General features: G+C 40.5%; 1 protein-coding gene across 1 annotated transcript in view; it reads right to left on the reverse strand.

Moving 5' to 3' along the window:
* The window catches only part of LOC127861476 (nucleoprotein TPR-like), a 139,975-nt gene that overhangs the window by 22,668 nt on the left and 90,018 nt on the right, over nucleotides 1–27,289 (reverse strand). Inside the window, exons 41-58 of the mRNA XM_052399975.1 lie at nucleotides 26,645–26,833; nucleotides 24,027–24,260; nucleotides 23,183–23,366; nucleotides 22,771–22,874; nucleotides 18,704–18,795; nucleotides 18,245–18,359; nucleotides 17,740–17,845; nucleotides 14,305–14,400; nucleotides 10,442–10,580; nucleotides 9,724–9,772; nucleotides 8,750–8,932; nucleotides 7,022–7,156; nucleotides 6,430–6,504; nucleotides 5,807–5,864; nucleotides 3,993–4,171; nucleotides 3,315–3,425; nucleotides 1,146–1,233; nucleotides 94–177 (exon numbers count right to left, since the gene is read on the reverse strand). Coding sequence (XP_052255935.1) covers nucleotides 94–177; nucleotides 1,146–1,233; nucleotides 3,315–3,425; nucleotides 3,993–4,171; nucleotides 5,807–5,864; nucleotides 6,430–6,504; nucleotides 7,022–7,156; nucleotides 8,750–8,932; nucleotides 9,724–9,772; nucleotides 10,442–10,580; nucleotides 14,305–14,400; nucleotides 17,740–17,845; nucleotides 18,245–18,359; nucleotides 18,704–18,795; nucleotides 22,771–22,874; nucleotides 23,183–23,366; nucleotides 24,027–24,260; nucleotides 26,645–26,833 — 2,221 coding nt within the window. The remainder of the gene's footprint in view (nucleotides 1–93; nucleotides 178–1,145; nucleotides 1,234–3,314; nucleotides 3,426–3,992; nucleotides 4,172–5,806; nucleotides 5,865–6,429; nucleotides 6,505–7,021; nucleotides 7,157–8,749; nucleotides 8,933–9,723; nucleotides 9,773–10,441; nucleotides 10,581–14,304; nucleotides 14,401–17,739; nucleotides 17,846–18,244; nucleotides 18,360–18,703; nucleotides 18,796–22,770; nucleotides 22,875–23,182; nucleotides 23,367–24,026; nucleotides 24,261–26,644; nucleotides 26,834–27,289) is intronic.

Raw genomic sequence — 27,289 nt, forward strand, 5'->3', positions numbered from 1 at the left:
CACCAGACTGCCCTCATGTGCAGGCTTATATGGAGCTAAGCTTGCCACATACGGCATAAGACCCATTTTTGCGTGACCCTGCTCATATCTTACCTGGGGCAGAGGTGTGCAGAGGGGTGGAGGGGTACTCTAACTGGGTTAGGTCAAACCTAGTGTCATCCATACCCATCCCCAGACCTGAAAGTTAGAAACAGTTAAGAGTTCAGGACCCTGTCGTTGTTCTTTTCAAGATACATGTTGTCCTACTTTATTAAATGGTCTTTGAAAACACAACAGTCATATAGACATGATTTTGAAATAGGAAGATCTAAACCAGGCCCTAAGTTCTTAGAGTGTGACAATCAACAACATGGACTTTCTGAGTTAACATTAAAAGAATTGTTAAACATTTAAATGATTCACTTCCTAGTTCAAACATGAACACCTATACATTTTGTGAACACAGCATCCTTTTTTTTATGTTTAATCAGCTCCAATAAGATTTGCTTTATTCTCATTAAATTTACCACTGAGGATTTGTAATATATGTTGTTTATAGGCATTAGGATTGAGTACAGATCAAATCTAGGATTGGTATAACACAAATCTAATGAACCAATTATATTTAGGTAAAGGATGTAACATATAGCTACCCTGCATTATTGGGATTATTAATAACAGATCTAACACTCAAGTACAAGCCCTTTGACATATAAGGGTCACAAATTACAAAAAATCTTTGCTGAAAATGAAGTAAACCATTTTGAACAAACAACAACGAACATGAACAAAAAAGCTTCCATTGGAATATTATCATACATATTCAGATTGAACAAAATTGAACAAAGAATTAAAATGTCATTCCACTACACTTTAGCTTCATAATTGTGGTGATTATATAAATCATAGTAAAACACAGAGAATTTGAGCCCCTTTTAGGAAAATTTGGCTTAATGCATGTTCGTCAAGTGTCGTCCCAGATTAGCCTGTGCAGTTTTTATGGATTTTATTGTTATAAGGAGGTCTCTTCTAAACGAAAATCCAGTTTAGGCAGAATATATGCAGACTGCACAGGCTAATATGAGACAACACTCTATGCACATGCATTAAGCCCAGGTTTCCCTAGACGAGGCTCAATTTTGTCCTACTCTATCTCTGCTATGTACCTGGCTGTGTATCAAGGTGAGTCAGTCCTGAGAGACTCAACCCAGGCTGCTGGTCTCTGCCATGGCCAAACACGAACATCCGGGAGACCTGAACAGCAGAGAAACATAGCCTTGATATTGGGGTTAAATAAGGCTTGACAACTTGAACTGATAAAAGTACATAACACTAAATGTGACTTAGTGTAGAATATCAAACCTGTGTTGTTTCTAAAACAAATATGACTCTTTAGATGAAAAAAAATCTTCAGTTAACTGTGACAATTACACAAAACCGGTTAGACAAAGAAAAATTGTTAAAGGTCAATTTGTGATAATACCTCAAAAGTTTAAAGGCATCGTGCAATTGTTATCTAACTTGTCAAAGATATTACAACATAAAACATCCTTATAATAATTCTAGAAATGTGTCACAGACACTGATGCCCCCACAAAACAATTTTGACACGGACAAATCAACTATACATTCTATAGTGGACAAAAACACGAAAGGCCATATATCTGTAACAAGAGGGCCAAGGTGGCCCTATTTCGCTCACCTGAGAGGAGTCGGTTCATTCAATCTTTACCAAATGTCAAATTGACCTAGATATTTTTGAAACATTTGTGAAACAAAATGCCCCCTACTGCGCTTTGAAGTCCCACAGCAACTATTTTAGAGAGGGTCCATAACTACGCCAAAAATCAACGGACAGCCACGAATTTCACACTTCATCTGAAGGGCATGTAAGTTGACGTTCATACCAAAAATCAGCTCTATATCTGAAAGCATTGCATAAAAAAACATCCGGAAAATGAAAAAAAATCATTTCTTGTCAAAATGACCTGTACCTGCCAAATATTAATCTCCCTTTAAAGCTTATTACTTCCCTTTAGATCAGTAAAAAGCCAGTATCTTTGTCAATAATTTACTGACCAGAACACATTTTACACTTCACCTGTAGGTCATGATGGTGAACTCAAATTCCAAAAATCAGCTCAATATCTTAAAGCGTTGCTTTCAAAATCTCCAGAAAACAGAATGCCCAACGGACAGATGGACAGACAGTGCAACCGCTATATGCAACCCTAACGGGGGCATAACAACACAACAACTGAACAAGGGCTGTTTGTAAAACATGCATGCCCCCCATATGGGCTCTCTGTTGTAGTGACAGCCATTGTGTGAATATGTTTTTTGTCACTGTGACCTTGACCTTTGACCTAGTGACCTAAAAATCTATAGGGGTCATCTGCCAGTCATGATCAATGTACCTTTGAAGTTTCATGATCCTAGCCATAAGCGTTCTTGAGTTATCATCCGGAAACCATTTTACTATTTCGGGTCACCGTGACCTTGACCTTTGACCTAGTGACCTGAAAATCAATAGGGGTCAGCTGCGAGTCATGATCAATCTACCTACGAAGTTTCATGATCCTAGACATAAGCATTCTTGAGATATCATCCGGAAACCATTTTACTATTTTGGGTAACTGTGACCTTGACCTTTGACCTAGTGACCTGAAAATCAATAGGGGTCATCTGTGAGCCATGATCAATCTACCTATCAAGTTTCATGATCCTAGGCCTAAGCGTTCTTGAGTTATCATCCGGAAACCATTTTACTATTTCGGGTCACCGTGACCTTGACCTTTGACCTAGTGACCTCAAAATCAATAGGGATCATCTGCGAGTCATGATCAATGTACCTATGAAGTTTCATGATCCTAGGCCCAAGCGTTCTTGAGTTATCATCCGGAAACGACCTGGTGGACGGACCGACAGACCGACATGAGCAAAGCATGTCAAAGCATTCTTCGAAGGAGGGCATAATAAATACATATTCTCATTTTGGCTCTCTATCATCATATATCTTATCTTAACTTTCCTTCCTTTACAAGAGTCTACACATTTAGGTTAAAATGTTGGCGCTTAATATGTTCTTTTGCCAAAAAGAGACAAAGGGCCTTAATTTTGCAAATAATTATCTCAGCAAAAACTCCTTCATTTTACAGGCATCAACAAAGGTCATTCAGTTTTGTAAGTTTGAGCAAGATCCATTACCCTGTTGAAAACAGAAAACAGAGAAGTGGAAAACATAAACTATGGGGCATACATAGCACAGACAACTGCCATGCTTATGCTTCCCATTCAGTGAGGGCATAAAAAATATAAAAGCCTACAATATTCACCTGAGGTGAGCTGACAGCCTCTGCAAATCCGTCTCCCCGTCGTGGCACATGGAGCGTGGGAGTGCTGGGAACTAACGAGTCATCTACATCCTCAAACCCAGCATGGTGAACCTGCAGGGAACAAGATGTAGAGTATGTGTGAGCCAAGCCCTGGGAAAACAGGGCTTAATGCTTGGCGTAGTGTCCGCACAACACAAATATGATTAGCCATTCACACTTGGGATGAGATCCCTCCACCTTGTGGTACCCCATTATCCCATTACTGCATTCTGGGGGATTCCTCATGTAAGAAATGGTGGAATCAACAGGGAACATGAAGAAAACACAAGGTCAAACTGGAGTCATAACACCTTTTACATTAATGAGATCAGCATTTCTAATACTTTTCATACATACAAGTTGACCTTTCACTTGTTTTAAAACAAATCTGTGAAGTAATGCTTGTACATATTTTGGGATTTCAAAGGAAAACTGGAGGTATGACATCAGCAGATTATATTGTAATATAATCTCTCCATTTTAATACCATGTGCCAAAGTTCTTTTCTGATATGCATGACTTGCAAAAAACAACATCATCTGTACAGGCAAATATATTAGTCCATGACATAAACATGACTTCTACTGCAAATCAATTTGCAATAGCTGTAAACAAAAAACATATAAACCAGTTACTCACAGAGAGCATAAATGGAGCGAGACTTGGAGTAAGGAGATTTCCGCTGCTGGAGAACTGTCGTTCAGGTGGTTGGATGGGCGGTAGTGAGGGAACCAGCTCTACACTGGAGCTCGCCTGGCTGGTCTGCTGGGAACCAGATGTCTGGGAACTCAACGCCTGGTCATCATCATCATCCTCGTCTGGCAAACATACAGAGGATATATATGTAGGTAAAGTGTCATCCCAGATTAGACTGTAGAGTCCGCACAGGCTAATCAGGGACAACACCTTCTGGTTTAATGGTATTTTTAATTTTAAACAAGAGATATTTTTGTCAGAAACACAATGCCCCCTATTTTCCTGCTTTGAAGCCATATATTTGACCTTTGACCTTGAAGGATGACCTTGATCTTTCACCACTCAAAATGTGCAGCTCCATGAGATACACATGAATGCCAAATATCAAGTTGCTATCTTCAATATTGCAAAAGTTATGACCAAGGTTAAAGTTTTGGGACACACACATTGAATGAGTGACTGACAGACAGACAGGCCAAAAACAATATATCCCCGATCTTTCGATCCGGGGGCATACAAAAGTATCTTCTTAGGGAAAATCCAGTTAAAGTTGAAATTGTCGCCCCTGATTAGCCTGTGTTGGCTGCGTAGGCTAATCTGGGACGACACTTTACGCACATGCATTAGGACCTGTTTTCACAGACCATGGCTCAAATGTATGAAAATTTGGAGTTATATCTTTTTCTCATTTTGTTGAAACAAGTGGTTTCTTCTCTTGAAATACTGATGTGGGAAACATAACAAAACAAAGCAGTGACACATTACATAATTTTTACCATTAGGAGGAGGGTGTAGCTGTCTATCAACAAAGTTAATAGTAACTAAGGCAATATAGAGTCAGCCTAAACTGATGTTTTAATGTTTTTCGTGGCGTTGTGGATATAATGTCCTCCTAGAAATCTTCCTAAGAGACAGCAAGTACTGGTTCTACCCAGGAAATTGACTCAAAATTGTCTTAATAAGCCTTTGGGCTTTCGATTCCATCACAATAAAATCAATAGGTGTCAACTAATTAATTCTGTATTATACACAATAGTAAGAGGATCCTTGCTGATGATTGACACCTTCCCAATGCATATGATTGACACCTTCCCAATGCATATGATTGACACCTTCCCAATGAATATGATTGACACCTTCCCAATGCATATGATTGACACCTTCCCAATGCATATGATTGACACCTTCCCAATGCATATGATTGACACCTTCCCAATGCATATGATTGACACCTTCCCAATGCATATGATTGACACCTTCCCAATGCATATGATTGACACCTTCCCAATGCATATGATTGACACCTTCCCAATGCATATGATTGACACCTTCCCAATGCATATGATTGACACCTTCCCAATGCATATGATTGACACCTTCCCAATGCATATGATTGACACCTTCCCAATGCATATGATTGACACCTTCCCAATGCATATGATTGACACCTTCCCAATGCATATGATTGACACCTTCCCAATGCATATGATTGACACCTTCCCAATGCATATGATTGCCACCTTCCCAATGCATATGATTGACACCTTCCCAATGCATATGATTGACACCTTCTCAATGCATATGATTGACACCTTCTCAATGCATATGATTGACACCTTCCCAATGCATATTTTTTATATTTTAATGCATATTTTAGATTGAACAATAAATAGGAGAAAAAATAGAATAAAATTGCCTTTGTGAAAACACTTATTATTATTTTTTAATATGCAAAGGTTACAAGCTTATCAACTCACCAATTATGACAACATCATCATCAGCACCTTGCTGCTGGTCGTCATTGTCATCAATTCCCTGGTAACAGATACAACATTTGTAGCACCATAAGACACTATGTCAACAACATATAAAAACCAGTGAACAGTAGTTTTTAAATTACATTTCAAGCAAAAATACAACAACAGGAAAACTCATCAGTAAACAAAATGTATACTCGAGAAACCTTCATTTTACACAAATCAAGTGGTTAAAACACACCGTGATACCAATACGATTGACACTGATCTAGATGTGCAACCATCAAGTGTGTTTTATAGAATCTGTAGTCCTAATTATAAACAAATTTGAATGGCAGTGATTATCTTACAAAATCAGTCTACCATCTTTCGTGTAATATTAACAATTACATTTAAAGATGGGTTGAATATTTTATTTTATGTCCCTCATTCATATTCTTGAGCTAGTATTTAATTGAAAACAATTGTTTACATAAAAATTTATACATACCATTAACTTTAATTCGTTAATTTTTAAAGAAATTTTTCTCTTTGTTATTAAGAACTTCTGCAGTTATGGAATCAGGCTTAACAATCGCTCCAATACAAACTCTGCCCTGTCCCAACAGACATCTTGGATTTACCTGATAAATATCATGTCCGTCCTCATATGCCTCCCTCCGAGCCTCGGCGTCATCATCATTGTCATCATCATCTTCCTACAGGTCAAGCAATCATACTGACACCTCTATGTACAGCGTAACACACATTCAAACCAATGAACCACATTTGATGATTGCATGCGCTCTTTTGTGTATGTGTAGGGTAATCTAACAGTTAGAAGCCTTATATTGAATGTGCCAAAGATCTATTAATGGTATATGACATCTTCCCATTATAACTGATGATAACACAATAAGATATGAGCGGCCGTATGGAAAAACAGGGTTGAATTAATGTGCGTTAAGTGTCATCTCAGATTAGCTTGTTATTTTTTGTTTAAAAGACATCTCTTCTGAGCAGATCTCCAGTTTATTTGGATGGTGTCGTCCCATAACTCACACAGGCTAATCTGGGACAACACATTACTCACAGGAATTATACCCTGTGTTCATAGAGCATGAATTATAAGTACAAACTTAGATAAACCTGTAACAAGCACTGATGACTGTGTTCAAATGTTTGGGCAAGACATGTCAGTCTAACAATACAGCCCTGTATTAGCCCTATCCCTACCTCCTCATCAGATCCGACCACAATCACTGCCTCCTCCTCCCCGGACTGGCCCTCTCCTGCCTCCCCCTCATCTGCCTCCTTCACATCCACACCAGTCTCCTCCTCACCCATCCCATCCTGCACACCCTCATCCACCTGCATGAGAAATAATCACTATTTGCATGTGTCTAGCTTTTTGCTTCCTAATTAACCCTTTACAATTCAGATACTCTTTTTGACCCATTAGTAGAGCCTTAGAAACTAAAATCAAATGAAAGACCTTTCTTACTAGATTCAAGTTTTACAGGCTTCATTTCCAACCCTACAATACTGATAAACAGCAAACAGCAAAAAACAAACTTAACAGTCTGAGAGTTTCTTGCAGGCTGTTCTGGTTTTATGCTGGTTGCATATTGCCATTTTCACTTTGCTTCTGAGCGGTAAAGGGTTAATAGGCAGGTTTTACCATCCCATGATTCCACCTTCCCACTGTTCAAAGACAGCCTCATCGACTATTTTCTGTCAGAGACATAAAATAACTCTGAGGACGTATTTATTTCAAATGCAATATCTGACAAGAGCACTGCATAACAGGCGCCACGCTCGGCTGCGAAAGCTTGTCAGAATTTTTTTATTTTTTTTAGAGGTCACAGTGACCTAGTGACCCAAAATGGGTGTGGCGTGTAGAACTCATCAAGGTGCATCTACATATGAAGTTTCAAAGTTGTAGGTGGAAGCACTTTGATTTTAGAGGCAATGTTAAGGTTTTTGTTAAAGTTTTCTATTAGAGGTCACAGTGACCTTGACCTTTGACCTAGTGACCCAAAAATGGGTGTGGCATGTAGAACTCATCAAAGTGCAACTACTTATGAAGTTTCAAAGTTGAAGATGGAAGCACTTTGATTTTAGAGCCTATGTTAAAGTTTGATATTAGAGGTCACAGTGACCTTGACCTTTGACCTAGTGACCCAAAAATGGGTGTGGCGTGTAGAACTCATCAAGGTGCATCTACAAATGAAGTTTCAAAGTTGCAGGTGGAGGCACTTTGATTTTAGAGCCAATGTTAAGGTTTTAGCATGATGCCTACGGCGGATGTCGGACAAGCTGGCTATGACAATAGCTCGGGTTTTCTCCGAAAACAGCCTCGCTAAAAATGATACCGATGTATGATGTCTTTGCACACCAAGTTTAACATTAAGTGCCTAAATAAATGTCTGCGAAATTGCAGGTCAGAGTTATGAGCCTTTGTAGTGAAAAGACACGTTCAATTTGATATCTGTAAACATAGCATTAGGCCAACACATGGAGGAGTCACATTCACAGTCTAATGACATCATTCAGTTGAATTGTGTGACATCATATCATGCATTTTTTGTAATATTATATGTGTGATGTTTTTGATTTGCTCAGCATGACAAAGTTTGGTCTTCTAAGCCTCACTAATTAAGTTATTTTTAACCATTACAATAAACCATTTTTCTATATAAGAGAATAATGGAATTACTATAGCTTTATAAAAAGACAAATAACCTTAACTTCTTTGCAGATATGTACAAGGGCAAATAACACAAAAATGTGTGGATCATTAGGTGAGCTAAAAATGACAAAATCATTGCAAACTATGGAAATAAATAGACTATCTCTCTCTATACACTAGTATTTTAAAGATGTTTTGTTAACCTCATCAGAAAGATAAAAGTTTACACCGAAACGAAACCGTCGACCAATTACAACCCACACTGAACTAACCGGTTGTGTGGCTGCTTCCATGTCCAGAGCTTCCTGTGCTGAGCATGTGTCAGGTTCCCCCTCCTCCTCTGGTTCCACTTCCACTTGCTGGGTGGGTGCGACCTCTGCCCACTGGATCTCCCCGTGATCTGGCAGACTGGACTCGTCCGTTATCGTGATGTCTGGGACCTCTGCTGGGGACGACTATAGGGTGATACACGAAGAATTAATGTGATGGTTTTAATATACAGAAGTTTACAGAAGCAGGTATAGAAAATAATAAAAAACTAGGATTTTCAAATTATTTGAAAACTTGATTAACAAGAGCCGTCATCATAGGATGAAATATGCCCCCTATAAACGCTTTGATAGAAGTTATGAGCATTTTTCGAAACCTAAACGTAGATTTTGAAACCTAAACGTGGACCCTAAGTTCAAGGTCAACGTCACAGGGATCAAAATGTTAGTGAGTATAGAAAGGCCTTGTCCATATACTGATGCATACCAAATATGAAGGTTATATCTGAAGGGACATGGAAGTTATGAGCATTTTTCGAAACCTAAATGCAGATTTCGAAACCTGAACGCGGACCCTAAGTTCAAGGTCAAGGTCACAGGGGTTAATTTTTTTGTGCATATGGAAAGGCCTTGTCTATATACTCATGCATACCAAATATAAAGGTTACATGTATATCTCAAGGGACATAGAAGTTATGAGCATTTTTGAAAACCTAAACGCAGATTTCGAAACCTAAACGCGGACCCTAAGTTTAAGGTCAAGGTCACAGGGGTATAACATTTTTCGAAACCTAAACGCAAAGTGTGACGGACAGACGGAAGGACAGACAGACAGACAGACAGACAGACATGCAGACAGACAGACAGACAGACAGACAGAAAGATGGACGGACCGTGCGATCACTATATGCCCTCCTTCAGGGGCATAAAAATATATCTCCTATTTGTATCCAAGGAACTGAAGGTAAGCCATGTACCTCAGCAACTGTCACTTTTGACCTCTTCACACCGGCATCATCACCAGGACTGAAAAGAAGAGGAACATATTTATGTCATCTTGAAATGCTCATGTATATTGAATCTATTTGCTTTTAAATATACCAGGTAAGCTGTACATTTGTAATTTTGAATTGTTCCTACAAAGGTATATATTGGTACATATTCAATTGTAAAACTTAGATCTAGTCCAATATTTTTAAGCAGACCTGGCTAGGGCATAAACATGTAAATAAAAATCAGCCATATTTACAACCATTTGATATTAAAATGCTGTTATATTATTTTCTTTGACTCCTTTGATTATCCACTACCAGGGATTTTTTCCTTCTTTATAAGGTAACTGAAAACGGCACTTTCCGAATAGGGAAAAAACTACAAATTTCCCAATTGCTGTCTGAAAATTCTCAATTGAAGGTTTCCCAAAAAAAAATTTTTAGAAATAAAATGCAACATTTAGTTAGTTTCCCTATGCAGCTCTATAACTTGAACCTAAGATAATATAATATTGATAACTTGAAACACTAAGTTATCCCTTTTCAAGTATTTGGGAGCAAAAAATGAAATACACCAATTTCCGAACGTGAAAACTTTACTACGTGAATTTTCCCAACGTCAGGATTTTTTGCAGAAATTTTTCTCAAATGGGCTGGTACCGGTACTTTTCCCAATTAAGCAACAAAATCGCTGATGACCCACCTCTCATCTCTCATCCTCTTAGCAGACTGCTGGATGGAAGTTACGGGCGTCTCTCGGGAGGTTGACTGTTGGGGCTCGATGAAGCCAGAATCTGACTGGCCCATAGAGGGGTCACTCACAGACTCAACACTTAGTGTCTCTATGGAAACAAGGAGGGCACAGCTAGCGTTACAGTGACATCCATACAATTAGACTTTAATAATAATTTAACTCCCTATCAGTTGTGAAAAGAGCCATGGATAATCTTGTAAAATTTAAGCCTCGCTTTGGGAAAAGCAGGTTAAATGCAAGTGCGTAAAGTGCATTCCCAGATTTGCCTGTGCAGTCTTCCTTCAAATGAAAAATACCATAAAAGCAGACAGTGCCATCCCTGATTAGCCTGTGCGGACTACACACTTTACACACATGCATTACACCTCAGCAGACAGTGCCATCCCTGATTAGCCTGTGCGGACTACACACTTTTCACACATGCATTACGCCCCAGCAGACAGTGCCATCCCTGATTAGCCTGTGCGGACTACACACTTTACACACATGCATTACGCCCCAGCAGACATTGCCATCCCTGATTAGCCTGTGCGGACTTCACACTTTACACACATGCATTACGCCTCAGCAGACAGTGCCATCCCTGATTAGCCTGTGCGGACTACACACTTTACACACATGCATTATGCCCAAGAAGACAGTGCCATCCCTAATTAGCCTGTGCAGACTACACACTTTACACACATGCATTACGCCCCAGCACACAGTGTCATCCCTGATTAGCCTGTGCGGACTACACACTTTACACACATGCATTACGCCTCAGCAGAAGTACCATCCCTGATTAGCCTGTGCGGACTACACACTTTACACACATGCATTACTCCTCAGCAGACAGTGCCATCCCTGATTAGCCTGTGCGGACTACACACTTTACACACATGCATTACGCCCCAGCAGACAGTGCCATCCCTGATTAGCCTGTGCGGACTACACACTTTACACACATGCATTACGCCCCAGCAGACAGTGCCATCCCTGATTAGCCTGTGCGGACTACACACTTTACACACATGCATTACGCCCCAGCAGACAGTGCCATCTCTGATTAGCCTGTGTGGACTACACACTTGACACACATGCATTACGCCCCAGCAGACAGTGCCATCCCTGATTAGCCTGTGAGGACTACACACTTTACACACATGCATTACGCCCCAGCAGACAGTGCAATCCCTGATTAGCCTGTGCTGACTACACACATGCATTAAGCCCCAGCAGACAGTGCCATCCCTGATTAGCCTGTGCGGACTACACACTTTACACACATGCATTACACCCCAGCAGACAGTGCAATATCTGATTAGCCTGTGCGGACTACACACTTTACACACATGCATTACGCCCCAGCAGACAGTGCCATCCCTGATTAGCCTGTGCGGACTACACACTTTACACACATGCATTACACCCCAGCAGACAGTGCCATCCCTGATTAGCCTGTGCAGACTACACACTTTACACACATGCATTACGCCTCAGCAGACAGTGCCATCCCTGATTAGCCTGTGCGGACTACACACTTTACACACATGCATTAGGCCCCAGCAGACAGTGCCATCCCTGATTAGCCTGTGCGGACTACACACTTGACACACATGCATTACGCCCCAGCAGACAGTGCCATCCCTGATTAGCCTGTGCGGACTACACACTTTACACACATGCATTACGCCCCAGCAGACAGCGCCATCCCTGATTAGCCTGTGCGGACTACACACTTTACACACATGCATTACGCCTCAGCAGACAGTGCCATCCCTGATTAGCCTGTGCGGACTACACACTTTACACACATGCATTACGCCCCAGCAGACAGTGCCATCCCTGATTAGCTGTGCAGACTACACACACATGCATTACGCCCCAGCAGACAGTGCCATCCCTGATTAGCCTGTGCAGACTACACACTTTACACACATGCATTACGCCCCAGCAGACAGTGCCATCCCTGATTAGCCTGTGCGGACTACACACTTTACACACATGCATTAAGCCCCAGCAGACAGTGCCATCCCTGATTAGCCTGTGTGGACTACACACTTTACACACATGCATTACGCCCCAGCAGACAGTGCCATCCCTGATTAGCCTGTGCGGACTACACACTTTACACACATGCATTACACCCCAGCAGACAGTGCCATCTCTGATTAGCCTGTGTGGACTACACACTTTACACACATGCATTACGCCCCAGCAGACAGTGCCATCCCTGATTAGCCTGTGCAGACTACACACTTTACACACATGCATTACGCCCCAGCAGACAGTGCCATCCCTGATTAGCCTGTGCTGACTACACACATGCATTAAGCCCCAGCAGACAGTGCCATCCCTGATTAGCCTGTGCGGACTACACACTTTACACACATGCATTACACCCCAGCAGACAGTGCAATCCCTGATTAGCCTGTGCGGACTACACACTTTACACACATGCATTACGCCCCAGCAGACAGTGCCATCCCTGATTAGCCTGTGCGGACTACACACTTTACACACATGCATTACACCCCAGCAGACAGTGCCATCCCTGATTAGCCTGTGTGGACTACACACTTTACACACATGCATTACGCCTCAGCAGACAGTGCCATCCCTGATTAGCCTGTGCGGACTACACACTTGACACACATGCATTACGCCCCAGCAGACAGTGCCATCCCTGATTAGCCTGTGCGGACTACACACTTTACACACATGCATTACGCCCCAGCAGACAGTGCCATCCCTGATTAGCCTGTGCGGACTACACACTTTACACACATGCATTACGCCCCAGCAGACAGTGCCATCCCTGATTAGCCTGTGCGGACTACACACTTTACACACATGCATTAGGCCCCAGCAGACAGTGCCATCCCTGATTAGCCTGTGCAGACTACACACACATGCATTACGCCCCAGCAGACAGTGCCATCACTGATTAGCCTGTGCAGACTACACACTTTACACACATGCATTACGCCCCAGCAGACAGTGCCATCCCTGATTAGCCTGTGCGGACTACACACTTTACACACATGCATTAAGCCCCAGCAGACAGTGCCATCCCTGATTAGCCTGTGTGGACTACACACTTTACACACATGCATTACGCCCCAGCAGACAGTGCCATCCCTGATTAGCCTGTGCGGACTACACACTTTACACACATGTATTACGTCCCAGCAGACAGTGCCATCCCTGATTAGCCTGTGCGGACTACACACTTTACACACATGCATTACACCCCAGCAGACAGTGCCATCCCTGATTAGCCTGTGCGGACTACACACTTTACACACATGCATTACGCCCCAGCAGACAGTGCCATCCCTAATTAGCCTGTGCAGACTACACACTTTACACACATGCATTATGCCCCAGCACACAGTGTCATCCCTGATTAGCCTGTGCGGACTACACACTTTACACACATGCATTACGCCCCAGCAGACAGTGCCATCCCTGATTAGCTTGTGCGGACTACACACTTTACACACATGCATTACGCCCCAGCAGACAGTGCCATCCCTGATTAGCCTGTGCGGACTACACACTTTACACACATGCATTAAGCCCCAGAGCGAGGCTCATTAAACAAATCCTCAATGAACAAAATGTTAAAGGCATATTATATTTCAGTTAGGAACTCTTTCCTATATAAACATCTATCTGATAACGGAATGTTTGGAAAAATGATTCATATAATGCAACTATAAGACTCCAATATAACACTCCACTGACAAAGATTCCAAAAAAACATTAATCACGCGTATTTCACACATGTAAAATGTAATCAATGCAGGTGTATTACAATCGCCGACCTTGAGTGGGTATGACCCTGTGGACCTGCCTGGCCCCTGCCACCACTGAGCCTTGCTGAGGGAACAGCTGCTGCTGAATAGGGAGCATGGCCTCTTCTGGAATGGAAACACAGAGATGTCAATCAGCAGGGTTCCCTAGATATTCTTAGAACAAGAGGGCCAAGATGGCCCTAGTTCGCTAACCAGAAAGGAGTCGGTTTATTCAATCTTTACCAAATGTCAAACTTTACCTAGATATTGTCCAGACAAACATCCTGGTCAAGTTTCATCATTATTGAACCAAAACACTGGCGTATGGAGTGTTTTTGTTTTTGTAAGATTTGACCTGGTTACCTATATTTTGAGTTGACCCCCCTTACCAAACATCAAAATTTGCTTACAAAAATAAATATTATTACCAAGATTCATAAAATCTGAAACAAAATTGTGACCTCTAGAGTGTTTACAAGGATTTTGTATAATATAATGAAAATTTGAACAATCTAAGGGCAATAATTATTGCATTAATTAATTGATTTTGCTCATTATCAAACAGAGCTACAGATAAGGTGCTTATTTGCGTAAATACCCATTGTAAAAATGCCAATTACGCATAGAAAAATTGAACTCTGCGTACCGAAACCCAATTGAAATTGCTGATTACGCATATCGTATTTTTCCCTGCGTAACTAGTAAATCTGTCCCGGAAATACCCGGGTACGAAATACCCGGATTCTTTCCGCTTTGTCCAACCTTCAGTATAACCTTCAGCACAATAGTATGTACGGAAGAAAGCGTCTATGTAACTACGTATTATTGTTGTGAAAATGTCAAAACCGCGAGGCCGTAAACAGGGAAATATTGTATCCCAGGCACAAAAAACAATTTTAAGTAATTTCACCGCGAGCAACACAAAATCAGAAGCGGAAGATATAGTGAAACTAATTTTTGACGATATTGTGTAGGAGGCAAGCGCTGACAGTGCTTAAATTGTAAGAAAACTAGTGGAAAGAATCGTCAAACTTTTTTTTTAAATCAAGACTGTATATTATGGATACATCTACATAATTACACAAGATCTCTGAAACTTATCAATTAAGACTGGAACTTCAACTAGCTCATTCAGGTAAGCATTTGAGAATTTAAGACAATGAAAATACCCAATTTTAATACAAAAATACCCAATTGTCAAGTAAAGTAGTGGGTACCGACTTTTTTGTACCCAATTAATATGAAAATACCCAATTGAATTCAAAAGTAGTGGGTATTTACCCAATTACTCAGAAAAGTTATCTGGAGCTCTGTTATCAAACTTGACGGAGATCTTTCAGCAACTTTGATAACGAATGCTTGAGAAATGTGAATGCTAGAGTGTTTACGGACGGCGGACAAAGACCAATCCCAAAACCTCACCTGAGGTGAGGTAAAAAGTGTGTTTTACGGATCTGAGCCATTTTCCAACTTGTCCAAAAAATCAATAAAACCAATGTATTGACTAAGTTTCACGATAATGAGGCAAAAAATGTGACTTCTAAAGTGTTCAATCACAAGGTTTCTCTCTAGTCACATAAGAAAAACTGCCCCACCCCCCTGGCCGCCATGTTTTTTTACCTATCGGGACCATTTGCGAACTAATCTGAGATATATATAAAACCAATCTTTTCATTAAGTTTCATGATGATTGGGCAAATAATGTGAGTTCTAGAGTGTTCACAAGCTTTTTATACTATATAAATATAAGAAAACTGCCCCCCCCCCCCGGCAGCCATGTTATTCAACTGACCGGAACCATTTCCGAACTCAACTCTTGTATCAACGAAACAAATGTTCTGACCAAAATTCATGAAAATTGGGCCAAAAATGTGACTTCTAGAGTTTTCACTATATACATATAGAGAAAAATGCCCCGCCCACTGGCGGCCATGTTTTTTCACCCATCTGGACCATTTTTGAACTCGTCCGAGATATCAATAAAACCAATATTTTGTCCAACTTTCATGATGATTGGGCAAAAATTGTGACTACAAGAATGTTTACAAGGTTTTTTTATAGCTAAATAAGGAAAACTGCCCCGCCCACTGGCGGCAACGTTTTTCAACGGACCGGAACCACTTTTGAACTCAACCAACATATCATTAAGGCAAACATTTTGACCAAATTTCATGAACATTGGGCTAAAAATGTAACTTCTAAAGTGTTCACATGTTTTCACTATATACATATAGAGAAAAATGCCCCGCCCACTGGCGGCCATGTTTTTTCAACGATCTGGACCATTTTCGAACTCGTCCGTGATATCAATAAAACCAATGTTTTGACCAACTTTCATGATGATTGGGCAAAAATTGTGACTTCTAGAGTGTTTACAAGGTTTCTCTATAGCCAAATAAGGAAAACTGCCCCGCCCACTGATGGCCATGTTTTTACAACGGACCAGAACCACTTTTGAACTCAACCAACATATCATTAAGGCAAACATTTTGACACAGTTACATGAAGATTGGGCATGAAATGTGACTTCTACAGTGTTTACAAGGTTTTCTTTTTTTTGACCTAGTGACCTAGTTTTTGACCCAGCATGACCCAGTTTCGAACTCGATCGAGATATCATTGGGACAAATCTTCTGACCAAGTTTCATAAAGATTGGACAATAAATGTGGCTTCTAGAGTGTTTACAAACAAATGTGGACGGACGGACGACAGACGGACGGACGACAGACAAAGACCGGTCACAAAAGCTCACCTGAGCAATCAGGTGAGCTAAAAATCCTTGTGTCCTATATAAATGACGTATTGAATGCCCATACATGGACACTATAAGTTTATAACCTTGCAGCAGCACGGGATAATATACCAGTAAGTATTGTACCAAAACTGTTAGCAAGATGGGTTTGGTATTCAGCTACCTGTCCTGTATGTTAAAAGCATTCCTTTACATATTAAAAGTGGTTATGATCAAAATAAGATCTTTAAAAACTTAGGGTACTTGAGGGCATAAATGACCAAACATTAATATTTTTGTCTGAGGTAACTCACACAGAAATATTTTTCTCCAAGATCAATGTATTTTAAGAATTTATCAGAACAAAATATTACTGAACTGACCAACCTTGGCAACTTTCAACACTGGTTTGGTTGAGTCAACTTTAGAGAAGCTGATAGTAAATAGCATTTAAGTAAGTACTTCACATAAATATGAGCCTCACACTGGGAAAACAGGGCTTAATGCATGTGTATAAAGTGTCCATAGAGGCTTATAATGGACATAACATTAGGTTTTTATAGACTTTTTCATTTGAAGGGAGTCTCGACGAAAATCATTTCTAGGCGTAACAAGTTGTCCATGATATGCCTGTGTACACTGCACAGGCTAATCAGGGACAACACTTTACACATATGCATTAAGCCTTGTTTTCCCAGAGCACAACTATATATTAAATAAAACATTTCTTTACCTTCAGTGAAGATGTCAGTCTGTGAGACGGTGGTTGGCATGACGGTTGCTGTGGGAGTGCTGGTGGTTACCTGGGGAATGGTCATAGGCCGAATACTGGCAGTCACCTGCAGGCAATGGTCAACAAATGAGACATGGGCACTTGATGGTTGCTTAAAGAACAAAAAAATTGTAGCAACATGGCACAGCTTTAAAAGAACAACACTGCAGAGGTATAGCACTCTGATCTTGAATGTACAGGGCTATTTTAGCCTCATAAGCAAGGGCCTGATATAGGCCCCTTCTCCCAGTAAAATGTCTTTAAAATGATGCATATAATCAAATGAGAGGCTAAGGTTCTATTTCATAATGTGCATCTCTACTTATAGAACTATGAGTTGCGTCATTCTCAGGCTAAATGTCATTAGGTTCATGACTTCTTAAAGAACTAAGAATTAAGCACATTGGATTCTGAGGTTCTATTTCACTAAGTGCATACATCAATAGAGAAGTAAGAATTATGTCACCTTGGATGCTGCAGACTGGGGCTGGACGGGCACTGTTTGTGGTTTGGAGCTAGCTGGACTGCTGGAAGCTATAGGGCGAATGTTTGCGGTCTTCACAGGCTCAATAGGTGTGGAGCTGCAAGCAAAAAAGGATTCAGGTAATAAGAGTATGGCAGCTGTTATATCATAAAATCAATATAATAAATGAAGCTTTTTTTCCAAAGCAATATTACCTTATAAAAGTTCCCTCTTTAACCACAATTGTTATTTCCTCATTTATACATATAATTTGTTTCTCATGTCAAATTAGTCTCAAAAACTGAGCTGAACCCTCATAAGATATTTCTAAGGACTTAAATTGGTTAACAAAACTATTAAGTAAGTTCTCAATACCATCTCTAAAGACAATAGTGGATCTAAGGAATTAAAGCTGCATCTAAACTCAGATAACCATAATGTTTCAACAGAGTCTGCTGATACCTGACACGTTCCTGCACAACGCTGCCCGCTGACCTAGTGACCTGCACTGGGGTCGCGCCTGAACCTTCCAGCTGCTTCTGAAGATGCTGGATCTAGCAAGGTGATATAGAAGTTTGAAAAATTGACAAGTGGGCATCTACTGGATAAGAACATAAACAAGTCTCACTCCAGTAAAACATGGCTTAATGAACGTGCATAAAGTGTCATCCCATCAGAGATGACACTTTTCCCTCGTATGGTATTCTTCTTTTCTTAAATCTCTTCTTGACAAAATTTCATTATAGACGGGAAGTGTCGTCCAAGATGAGCCTGTGTGTGACACACCAGCTAAAGCGAGGCTCACATGTGAATGCATGTTCTATGGTCACAAAGGAGGTGTCTTCTTTTACTGGTAATCACTTAAACAACTCTCAATTGATTTCACTTATTTAACTTACCTTGACCTTCAACCTAAGAATTGGTTTTGGGAGAAGGTGTCTCTTACGGTAGGTATTAGAAAATGTAGAACCTGAATGAAGCAATTTAGCGTTTTCTTTGACCGCTTTTATTGTTAAAAAAGAACTTCCAACTCCAACATGACAATGTTAAATGGAATTATCTCTGACTTCGCTAATTTTAATTGAGATTGTGAATCTAGATCTATAATTGATTTTGTCAATTCCTAAATAGGTAATTTTAATAAAATAAATGAAAGATATAAATATTTGAATTTATAATCAAATGAAACTCAAAAACTGTTTATATATTCATTTACATAAATATCTATTTTTCAACCTCACATGTTTCGTTTTGATTGTTTAAAAACAAAAAGAAAAGAAAAATACAGTTTTATACAGAATAATTCTGAAACCTACAGCCAATCCAAATTATTAAATCCATGCTAATTGTTTCAAGTGTAATCAAGCCAAACCCAGTAATGGAATTGGTTATCTTTTGCATTCAAATGAGCTTCATCTAATCGATAACTGTTTTCTTTAAAGCAAGCCCCTCCTGTTGAGATTAGAACTTCCTTTACTGGTCATTCCATTATAAGTATGACAGGTAGACTAGCTACTAAGGCATGTCACACGTACTAAGGGATGTCACAGGTACTAAGGCATGTCGCAGGTACTAAGGGATGTCACAGGTACTAAGGGATGTCACAGGTACTAAGGGATGTCACAGGACTAAGGCATGTCACACGTACTAAGGGATGTCACAGGTACTAAGGCATGTCACAGGTACTAAGGGATGTCACAGATACTAAGGCATGTCACAGGTACTAAGGCATGTCACAGGTACTAAGGCATGTCACAGGTACTAAGGCATGTCACAGGTACTAAGGCATGTCACAGGTACTAAGGCATGTCACAGGTACTAAGGGATGTCGCAGGTACTAAGGCATGTCGCAGGTACTAAGGCATGTCACAAGTACTAAGGCATGTCACAGGTACAAAGGCATGTCTCAGGTACTAAGGCATGTCACAGGTACTAAGGCATGTCACAGGTACTAAGGGATGTCACAGGTACTAAGGCATGTCACAGGTACTAAGGGATGTCACAGATACTAAGGCATGTCACAGGTACAAAGGCATGTTACAGGTACTAAGGCATGTCACAGGTACTAAGGCATGTCACAGGTAATAAGGCATGTTACAGGTACTAAGGGATGTCACATGTACCAAGGGATGTCACATGTACTAAGGGATGTCACAGGTACTAAGGGATGTCACAGGTACTAAGGCATGTCATAGGTACTAAGGCATGTTATAGGTACTAAGGGATGTCACAGGTACTAAGGCATGTCACAGGTACTAAGGCATGTCACAGGTACTAAGGCATGTCACAGGTACTAAGGCATGCCACAGGTACTTAGGCATGTCACAGGTACTAAGGCATGTCACAGGTACTAAGGGATGTCACATGTACTAAGGGATGTCACAGGTACTAAGGGATGTCACAGGTACTAAGGGATGTCACAGGTACTGAGGAATGTCACAGGTACTAAGGCATGTCACAGGTACTAAGGGATGTCACATGTACTAAGGGATGTCACAGGTACTAAGGCATGTCACAGGTACTAAGGCATGTAACAGGTACTAAGGGATGTCACAGGTACTAAGGGATGTCACAGGTACTAAGGAATGTCACAGGTACTAAGGCATGTCACAGGTAATAAGGGATGTCACAGGTACTAAGGCATGTTAAAGGTACTAAGGCATGTAACAGGTACTAAGGCATGTCACATGTACTAAGGCATGTTACAGGTACAAAGGCATGTCACAGGTACTAAGGCATGTTACAGGTACTAAGGCATGTCACAGGTACTAAGGCATGTCACAGGTACTAAGGCATGTCATAGGTACTAAGGCATGTCACAGGTACTAAGGCATGTCACAGGTACTAAGGGATGTCACAGGTACTAAGGGATGTCACAGGTACTAAGGGATGTCACAGGTACTTAGGCATGTTACAGGTACTAAAGCATGTTACAGGTACTAAGGCATGTCACAGGTACTTAGGCATGTCACAGGTACTTAGGGATGCCCCAGGTACTAAGGCATGTCACAGGTACTAAGGCATGTCACAGGTACTAAGGCATGTCACAGGTACTAAGGGATGTCACTGGTACTAAGGCATGTCACTGGTACTAAGGCATGTCACAGGTACTAAGGCATGTCACAGGTACTAAGGCATGTCACAGGTACTAAGGCATGTCACAGGTACTAAGGCATGTCACAGGTACTATGGCATGTTACAGGTACTAAGGGATGTCACAGGTACTAAAGGATGTCACAGGTACTAAGGCATGTCACAGGTACTAAGGCATGTTACAGGTACTAAGGCATGTCACAGGTTCTAAGGCATGTCACAGGTACTAAGGCATGTTACAGGTACTAAGGGATGTCACAGGTACTAAGGGATGTCACAGGTACTAAGGCATGTCACAGGTACTAAGGCATGTCACAGGTACTAAGGCATGTTACAGGTACTAAGGCATGTCACAGGTACTAAGGCATGTTACAGGTACTAAGGCATGTCACTGGTACTAAGGCATGTCACAGGTACTAAGGGATGTTACAGGTACTAAGGGATGTCACAGGTACTAAGGGATGTCACAGGTACAAAGGCATGTCACAGGTACTAAGGCATGTCACAGGTACTAAGGGATGTCACAGGTACTAAGGCATGTCACAGGTACTAAGGCATGTTACAGGTACTAAGGGATGTCACAGGTTCTAAGGGATGTCACACATACTAAGGGATGTTACAGGTACTAAGGCATGTCACTGGTACTAAGGCATGTTACAGGTACTAAGGGATGTCACAGGTACTAAGGGATATCACAGGTACTAAGGCATGTCACAGCTACTAAGGGATATCACGGGTACTAAGGGATGCTGCAAGATCACCCTGGATGATGAAGGGAAGTCGGGATGTTGGCAGCGACATGCCATAATGTCTGGCTGGAAACACAGCTTATTAAGTCTGCAAAGTGATCTGCGCATGCGCTGCACAATCCCATTTAAGACCGAAAGTGATATGACGAAATAGAATCAATGTTATGCTCAAGACTATGTTTTGCCCTTTGAAATTCAAGTATAAACTTAACTTAGGTGCCTGGATGTATATAGAAGAAAGTATCTTAGACAAACTGTTTCGCAATGTTTTCTTATATTTATCATGACTTTGAACTGTGACCTAGTTCCTGCTGGTGAAAATCTATCTCATCCTAGTCACTTCTGTCATGCCTTAACCATACTCTGGATTTCCAAGGGACCTTGGTCCAAAGCCAGGCCATTTAGCAAGTCATACTTTTATATCAAATGGGAGCCATTTATTTCTATTTTTCCATAGCCTACAATTATACTGAATAAGTACAATTTCTATGTTGCTGTATTTGTTTAGACACTAGCACTAACATTGTTCTGCGGTACCTCAGATTCTATTTGTTGTACTTAATGCGAACAATACTTTGTTGTTGTTTTTTTTTGTCCACAGCCTGGCTTTCAGCGATTAATAACTGATATACTCAAAAAGCACCATTTCTGTGGCACATTTTTTAAATTATAGACACAAGTGCTGACCTTGTTCTGGAGTTCCGAGGCCTCCTTGGTTGATTGCTCTCTCTCCTGGTCCAGTCTCTGGGTCTGGTGGTCCAGCTGTGACTTCAGCGTGGCTGCCCGCTCCTCTACAATGGTAGTCAGTTGATGTTTCAGCCGTTCTCCGGCAAAACGGGGCATATTGCATTTGTTTAAGTATCAACACCTGTGCAGTTCGCAAAGGGTAATAAAGGACGACACTTTCCACATTAATGGTATTTTTTGTTTAAACAAAGTTTCTTTATAGTTTCTATCCCTGATCTACAGAAGCAGTTCATGAACTGCAGAACATTTTCAATCAAACAAATAGCATTGGAATCATAAAGCATGTAAGGGTCCCTGAAACACACATTATTTGTACAGGGGCCCAACACCTGTCAGAGTCATCAGCACATACCTGCTTCCCCGGTCCGTTTGATAAGGTCTGTCCGCTCTGTGGTGAGTTTTTCATTGATCTCCTTCATGGAGGTCAGTTTGCTTTTTGCGTTCTGAAGGGCTGCTACCAGTCGGTCATTTTTCAGTTTCAACTCTGCTTTCTCTCTGTTCACGGCTGTCATAGACTCTTCCAGGGCCCTCTGCTCCTAATGGATCGTTAACAATTTCCCACTCAGAAGCAAAGTAAAAATTGCTGTATGCAACCAGCATAAAACCAGAACAGCCTGCGAGTGACTTGCTGGCTGTTCAGGTTTTATGCTGTTTGTTGCTCAGCAGTATCTATGGGTTGGAAATGAAGCCTTAACAACTTGAATCAATTTAGAAAGGCCATAAATTATTTTGATTTTCTACGGGACTACCAAATGCGTAAAAGTGTGTATTTTAGTGGTAAATGGGTTACAGTCTCAAGTGTGTATTTGAGTGGTAAATGGGTTACAGTGTCAATGCAAATTATTTGAGCCATGCTCTGGGAAAACTGGGCTTAATGCATGTGTGTAAACTATAGTCCCTGATTAGCTTGAGCAGACAGCACTGGGCTTAATGCATGTGTGTAAACTATAGTCCCTGATTAGCTTGAGCAGACAGCACTGGGCTTAATGCATGTGTGTAAACTATAGTCCCTGAACAGCTTGAGCAGACAGCACTGGGCATTTATTCTGTAAACAGGATAAAATATTATTAAAGGGAAATATATTCAAATCCAACAATTCTCATGGCCAAATAAGAAACCTCAGCAGATTCTTCATCAAAGTGAACATACATACGAGAAAATAAACTTCACTTCAACAACTCACAGATGTAAGTACCTGAGTCTTAGTTTCTATTTGTGCTGCTTTTTCCCGCAGGTCAGCCTCCTTTGAGGCAAGTTCAGCCCTTACTTCGCTGACCTCTGCCTGCTCGTTGCTTGCCATTTGTCCCTTGTCTGTCAGCAGCTTACTGTTCTCTTCTGACAGTCTTGCAATGTCTGCTTTCAGCAGTGTGTTTTCTGACTGCATGTTAACAACCTGCTCCTCGGCTTTCTGTAGTTTTTCTGATGTTTCCTGTGGTTGGACAAATGATCCATACAAGCAAATGTTATCGTGAGGACCCAATAGTCTCTCACTGTCCCACCTGATACTTTGCAATGAGACTTGTCTCCTAATGAGACATAATTCTCAAATGATTAGTGCCTTTATGCTGAAAACCAAATATAAACCTTCTTTTTTAAGCTAACCAGAACTTCTGTAATAGGTAACAAGCACAAAGCAAAGTGTATACAATTTCAGCGTAAGTTTACCAATATGCTATTTATAGTTCACATTCAGGTAATATGTTGGCTATTATAAGCTTAGACATGTTAAGGATATACTGATGAATTCAAATATTTCTTTGTGTATGGTCATTTTACAGAACTAATGCATTTACTGAACTTGCTAAAAAAATAATTGCTTACAATAAGTAAGGTTTCAACATCATAAATGTGTCCACAATAACATACAACTAACAAGGGCTCTCACTTGACAAAATGGAATGGGTTGGGCACTTTGGTGAAGAAGAATTTTCCAGTTGATTGAGGGTTTAAAAGGAATTCAATTTTAATTGGTTTCTAGGCAGACATCATAAATACTATCAAGCAAAACTATGATGAAACAAGAGCTGTGTTTGTGAAACACAATGTCCCTACTGTGTTTTGAAGCTGCACAGCAGCTATTTTAGAGAAAAAAAGGCCAATAACTTCGCCAAAAATCAAGGACCGGAACAAAATTCACGGTTCATCTGTAAGTCATGTAGGTAGACTCACCAAAAATAAGCGCAATATCTAAAAGCGTTGCTTAAAAAACTTCCAGAAAACGGTTTACTAAAGAGAACATTTCTTAGTCCAATTCCCATAAGTTCGCAAAATAATTAATGGACCGGAACCAATGCACACTTCATCTGTAAGAAATGTAGGTAGACTCACACACCAAATATCAGCTGAATATCTAAGTGTTGCGTAAAAAACCCTCTGAAAAACGGTTATTTAAGAACAAAAATCTAAGTCCAAGGCCCAAAACTTCACCAAAAATCAATGGATCGGAACCAAACTCACACTTCATGTATGTAGACTCACATACCAAAGAACAGCTCAATATCTGAAAGTTTTGCATAAAAAACACACCCAAAAACAGTTTTTTTAGAAAAAAAAATCTATTTCTACTTTAGTCTCAAATCTCCATGCCTTTTACTTTTTATTAATAGAAGCTCCTCCTTTGGATTTAATATATCTCTTTTAAACAAGGGCTGTCAGTTGTAGTGGCAGCCATTGTGTGAATACGTTTTTGTCACTGTGACCTTTGACCTAGTGACCTGAAAATCAATAGGGGTCATCTGCCAGTCATGATCAATGTACCTATGAAGTTTCATGATCCTAGGCGTAAGCATTCTTTAGTTATCATCCAGAAACCATTTTACTATTTCGAGTCACTGTAAAATTGCCCTTTTACCTAGTGACCTGAAAATAAATAGGGGTCATCTGCCAGTCATTATCAATGTACCTATGAAGTTTCATGATCCTAGGCGTCATCATTCTTGAGTTATCATCCGGAAACCATTTTACTGTTTCAAGTCACTGTGACCTTGACCTATGACCTACTGACCTGAAAATCAATAGGGGTCATCTGCCAGTCATGATCAATGTACCAATGAAGTTTCATGATCCTAGGCCTAAGCATTCTTGAGTTATCATCCGAAAACCATTTTACTATTATAAGTCGCTGTGACCTAGTGACCTGAAAATCAATAGTGGTCATCTGCCAGTCATGATCAATGTACCTATGAAGTTTCATGATCCTAGGCCAAAGCTTTCTTGAATTATCATCCGGAAACCATCTGGTGGACGAACCGACCAACCAACGGACCGACATGTGCAAAACAATATACCCCCTCTTCTTCGAAGGGGAGTTTAAATATTACTTCCCTTGTAAAAAAAAAAGACATTGTACCTGTTAAATATTTATTTTTTATCTCTCTTTAAAGCTTACTACTTCCCTTGGCAAAAATTTAGCTCAGGCCAAATCAACGGAATGCAACAAATTTCAAACTTCATCTGTAGTTCATGTAGGTACACTAACATACCAAACATCAGCTAAAAATCTTTAAGTGTTGCGTAAAAAACCTCCAGAAAACGGAATGCCGGATAGACAGAGAGACGGACGGACAGATGGACAGTGTGACTGCTATATGCCAACCTACCAGGGCATAAAAATGATGGAACTATACAAGAAAAACACCAGAATTTCATTTAGTGTTGGAATTTTGCCACTTTAATATGATTTTATTGAAAGCTTGTATATTAAAAGATATTTCTTGGCTAATATAGGTTTGAACATCATGCTTGTCCAACAAGCATAATTTTATACTGCAAAAACAGCAATATGAGAGCTCTGCTATCTCTCATAAAGATCACCTTAATGGTCTCAGTGAGTTTCCCATTTTCCTGTGTGAGTTTCTCGATTTCCTCCTTGATATTCTTCAGACTAGCTTCAAGGTCATTGATCTTGTTTGTTGCCTCTTTGAACTTCACGTCAGACGCAATGGTCTTGATGTTCGCCTCCTTCAACTTCTGCTCCAAGTCTTTCACCTGCTCAGCAGAGGCCTGTGTTAAAGAAATAGTGTATGTAATGGTTGTTAATAACAAACAATATTGATTTAATGAGCGAAAATAATGCAGCTCTTCACAGGATATTTTTTAAATAAAAACTGACCATAAGAGTTAATCTTATCGTATTAGGCATACATGCCATACGTCCCGGATTATCCGGGATTGTCCCAGAAATGAAGAACGTGTCCCGCAGTCCTGGAAATCTGTCAAATGTCCCGGATTTTTCAAAATCCATATATACATGTACCTTATCTTAGGCTTAACTGCACCTCAAATCTGTGTCTCACTAATCTGCAGCGTCTCCATGGCTATGACTACCCAAATAGGTGACTATACTACGTGTCAAAATTGATCAATTAACAGGGGTCCTCCTATCATATCTATTGTCTTACCTTAGCAGTCAAACCAAAAAGGTGGCATTGTTTAAAATGGTTATTAATTGGCTTGAAT

Source organism: Dreissena polymorpha, chromosome 16, assembly GCF_020536995.1.
Source record: "Dreissena polymorpha isolate Duluth1 chromosome 16, UMN_Dpol_1.0, whole genome shotgun sequence".
Lineage (NCBI taxonomy): Eukaryota > Metazoa > Mollusca > Bivalvia > Myida > Dreissenidae > Dreissena > Dreissena polymorpha.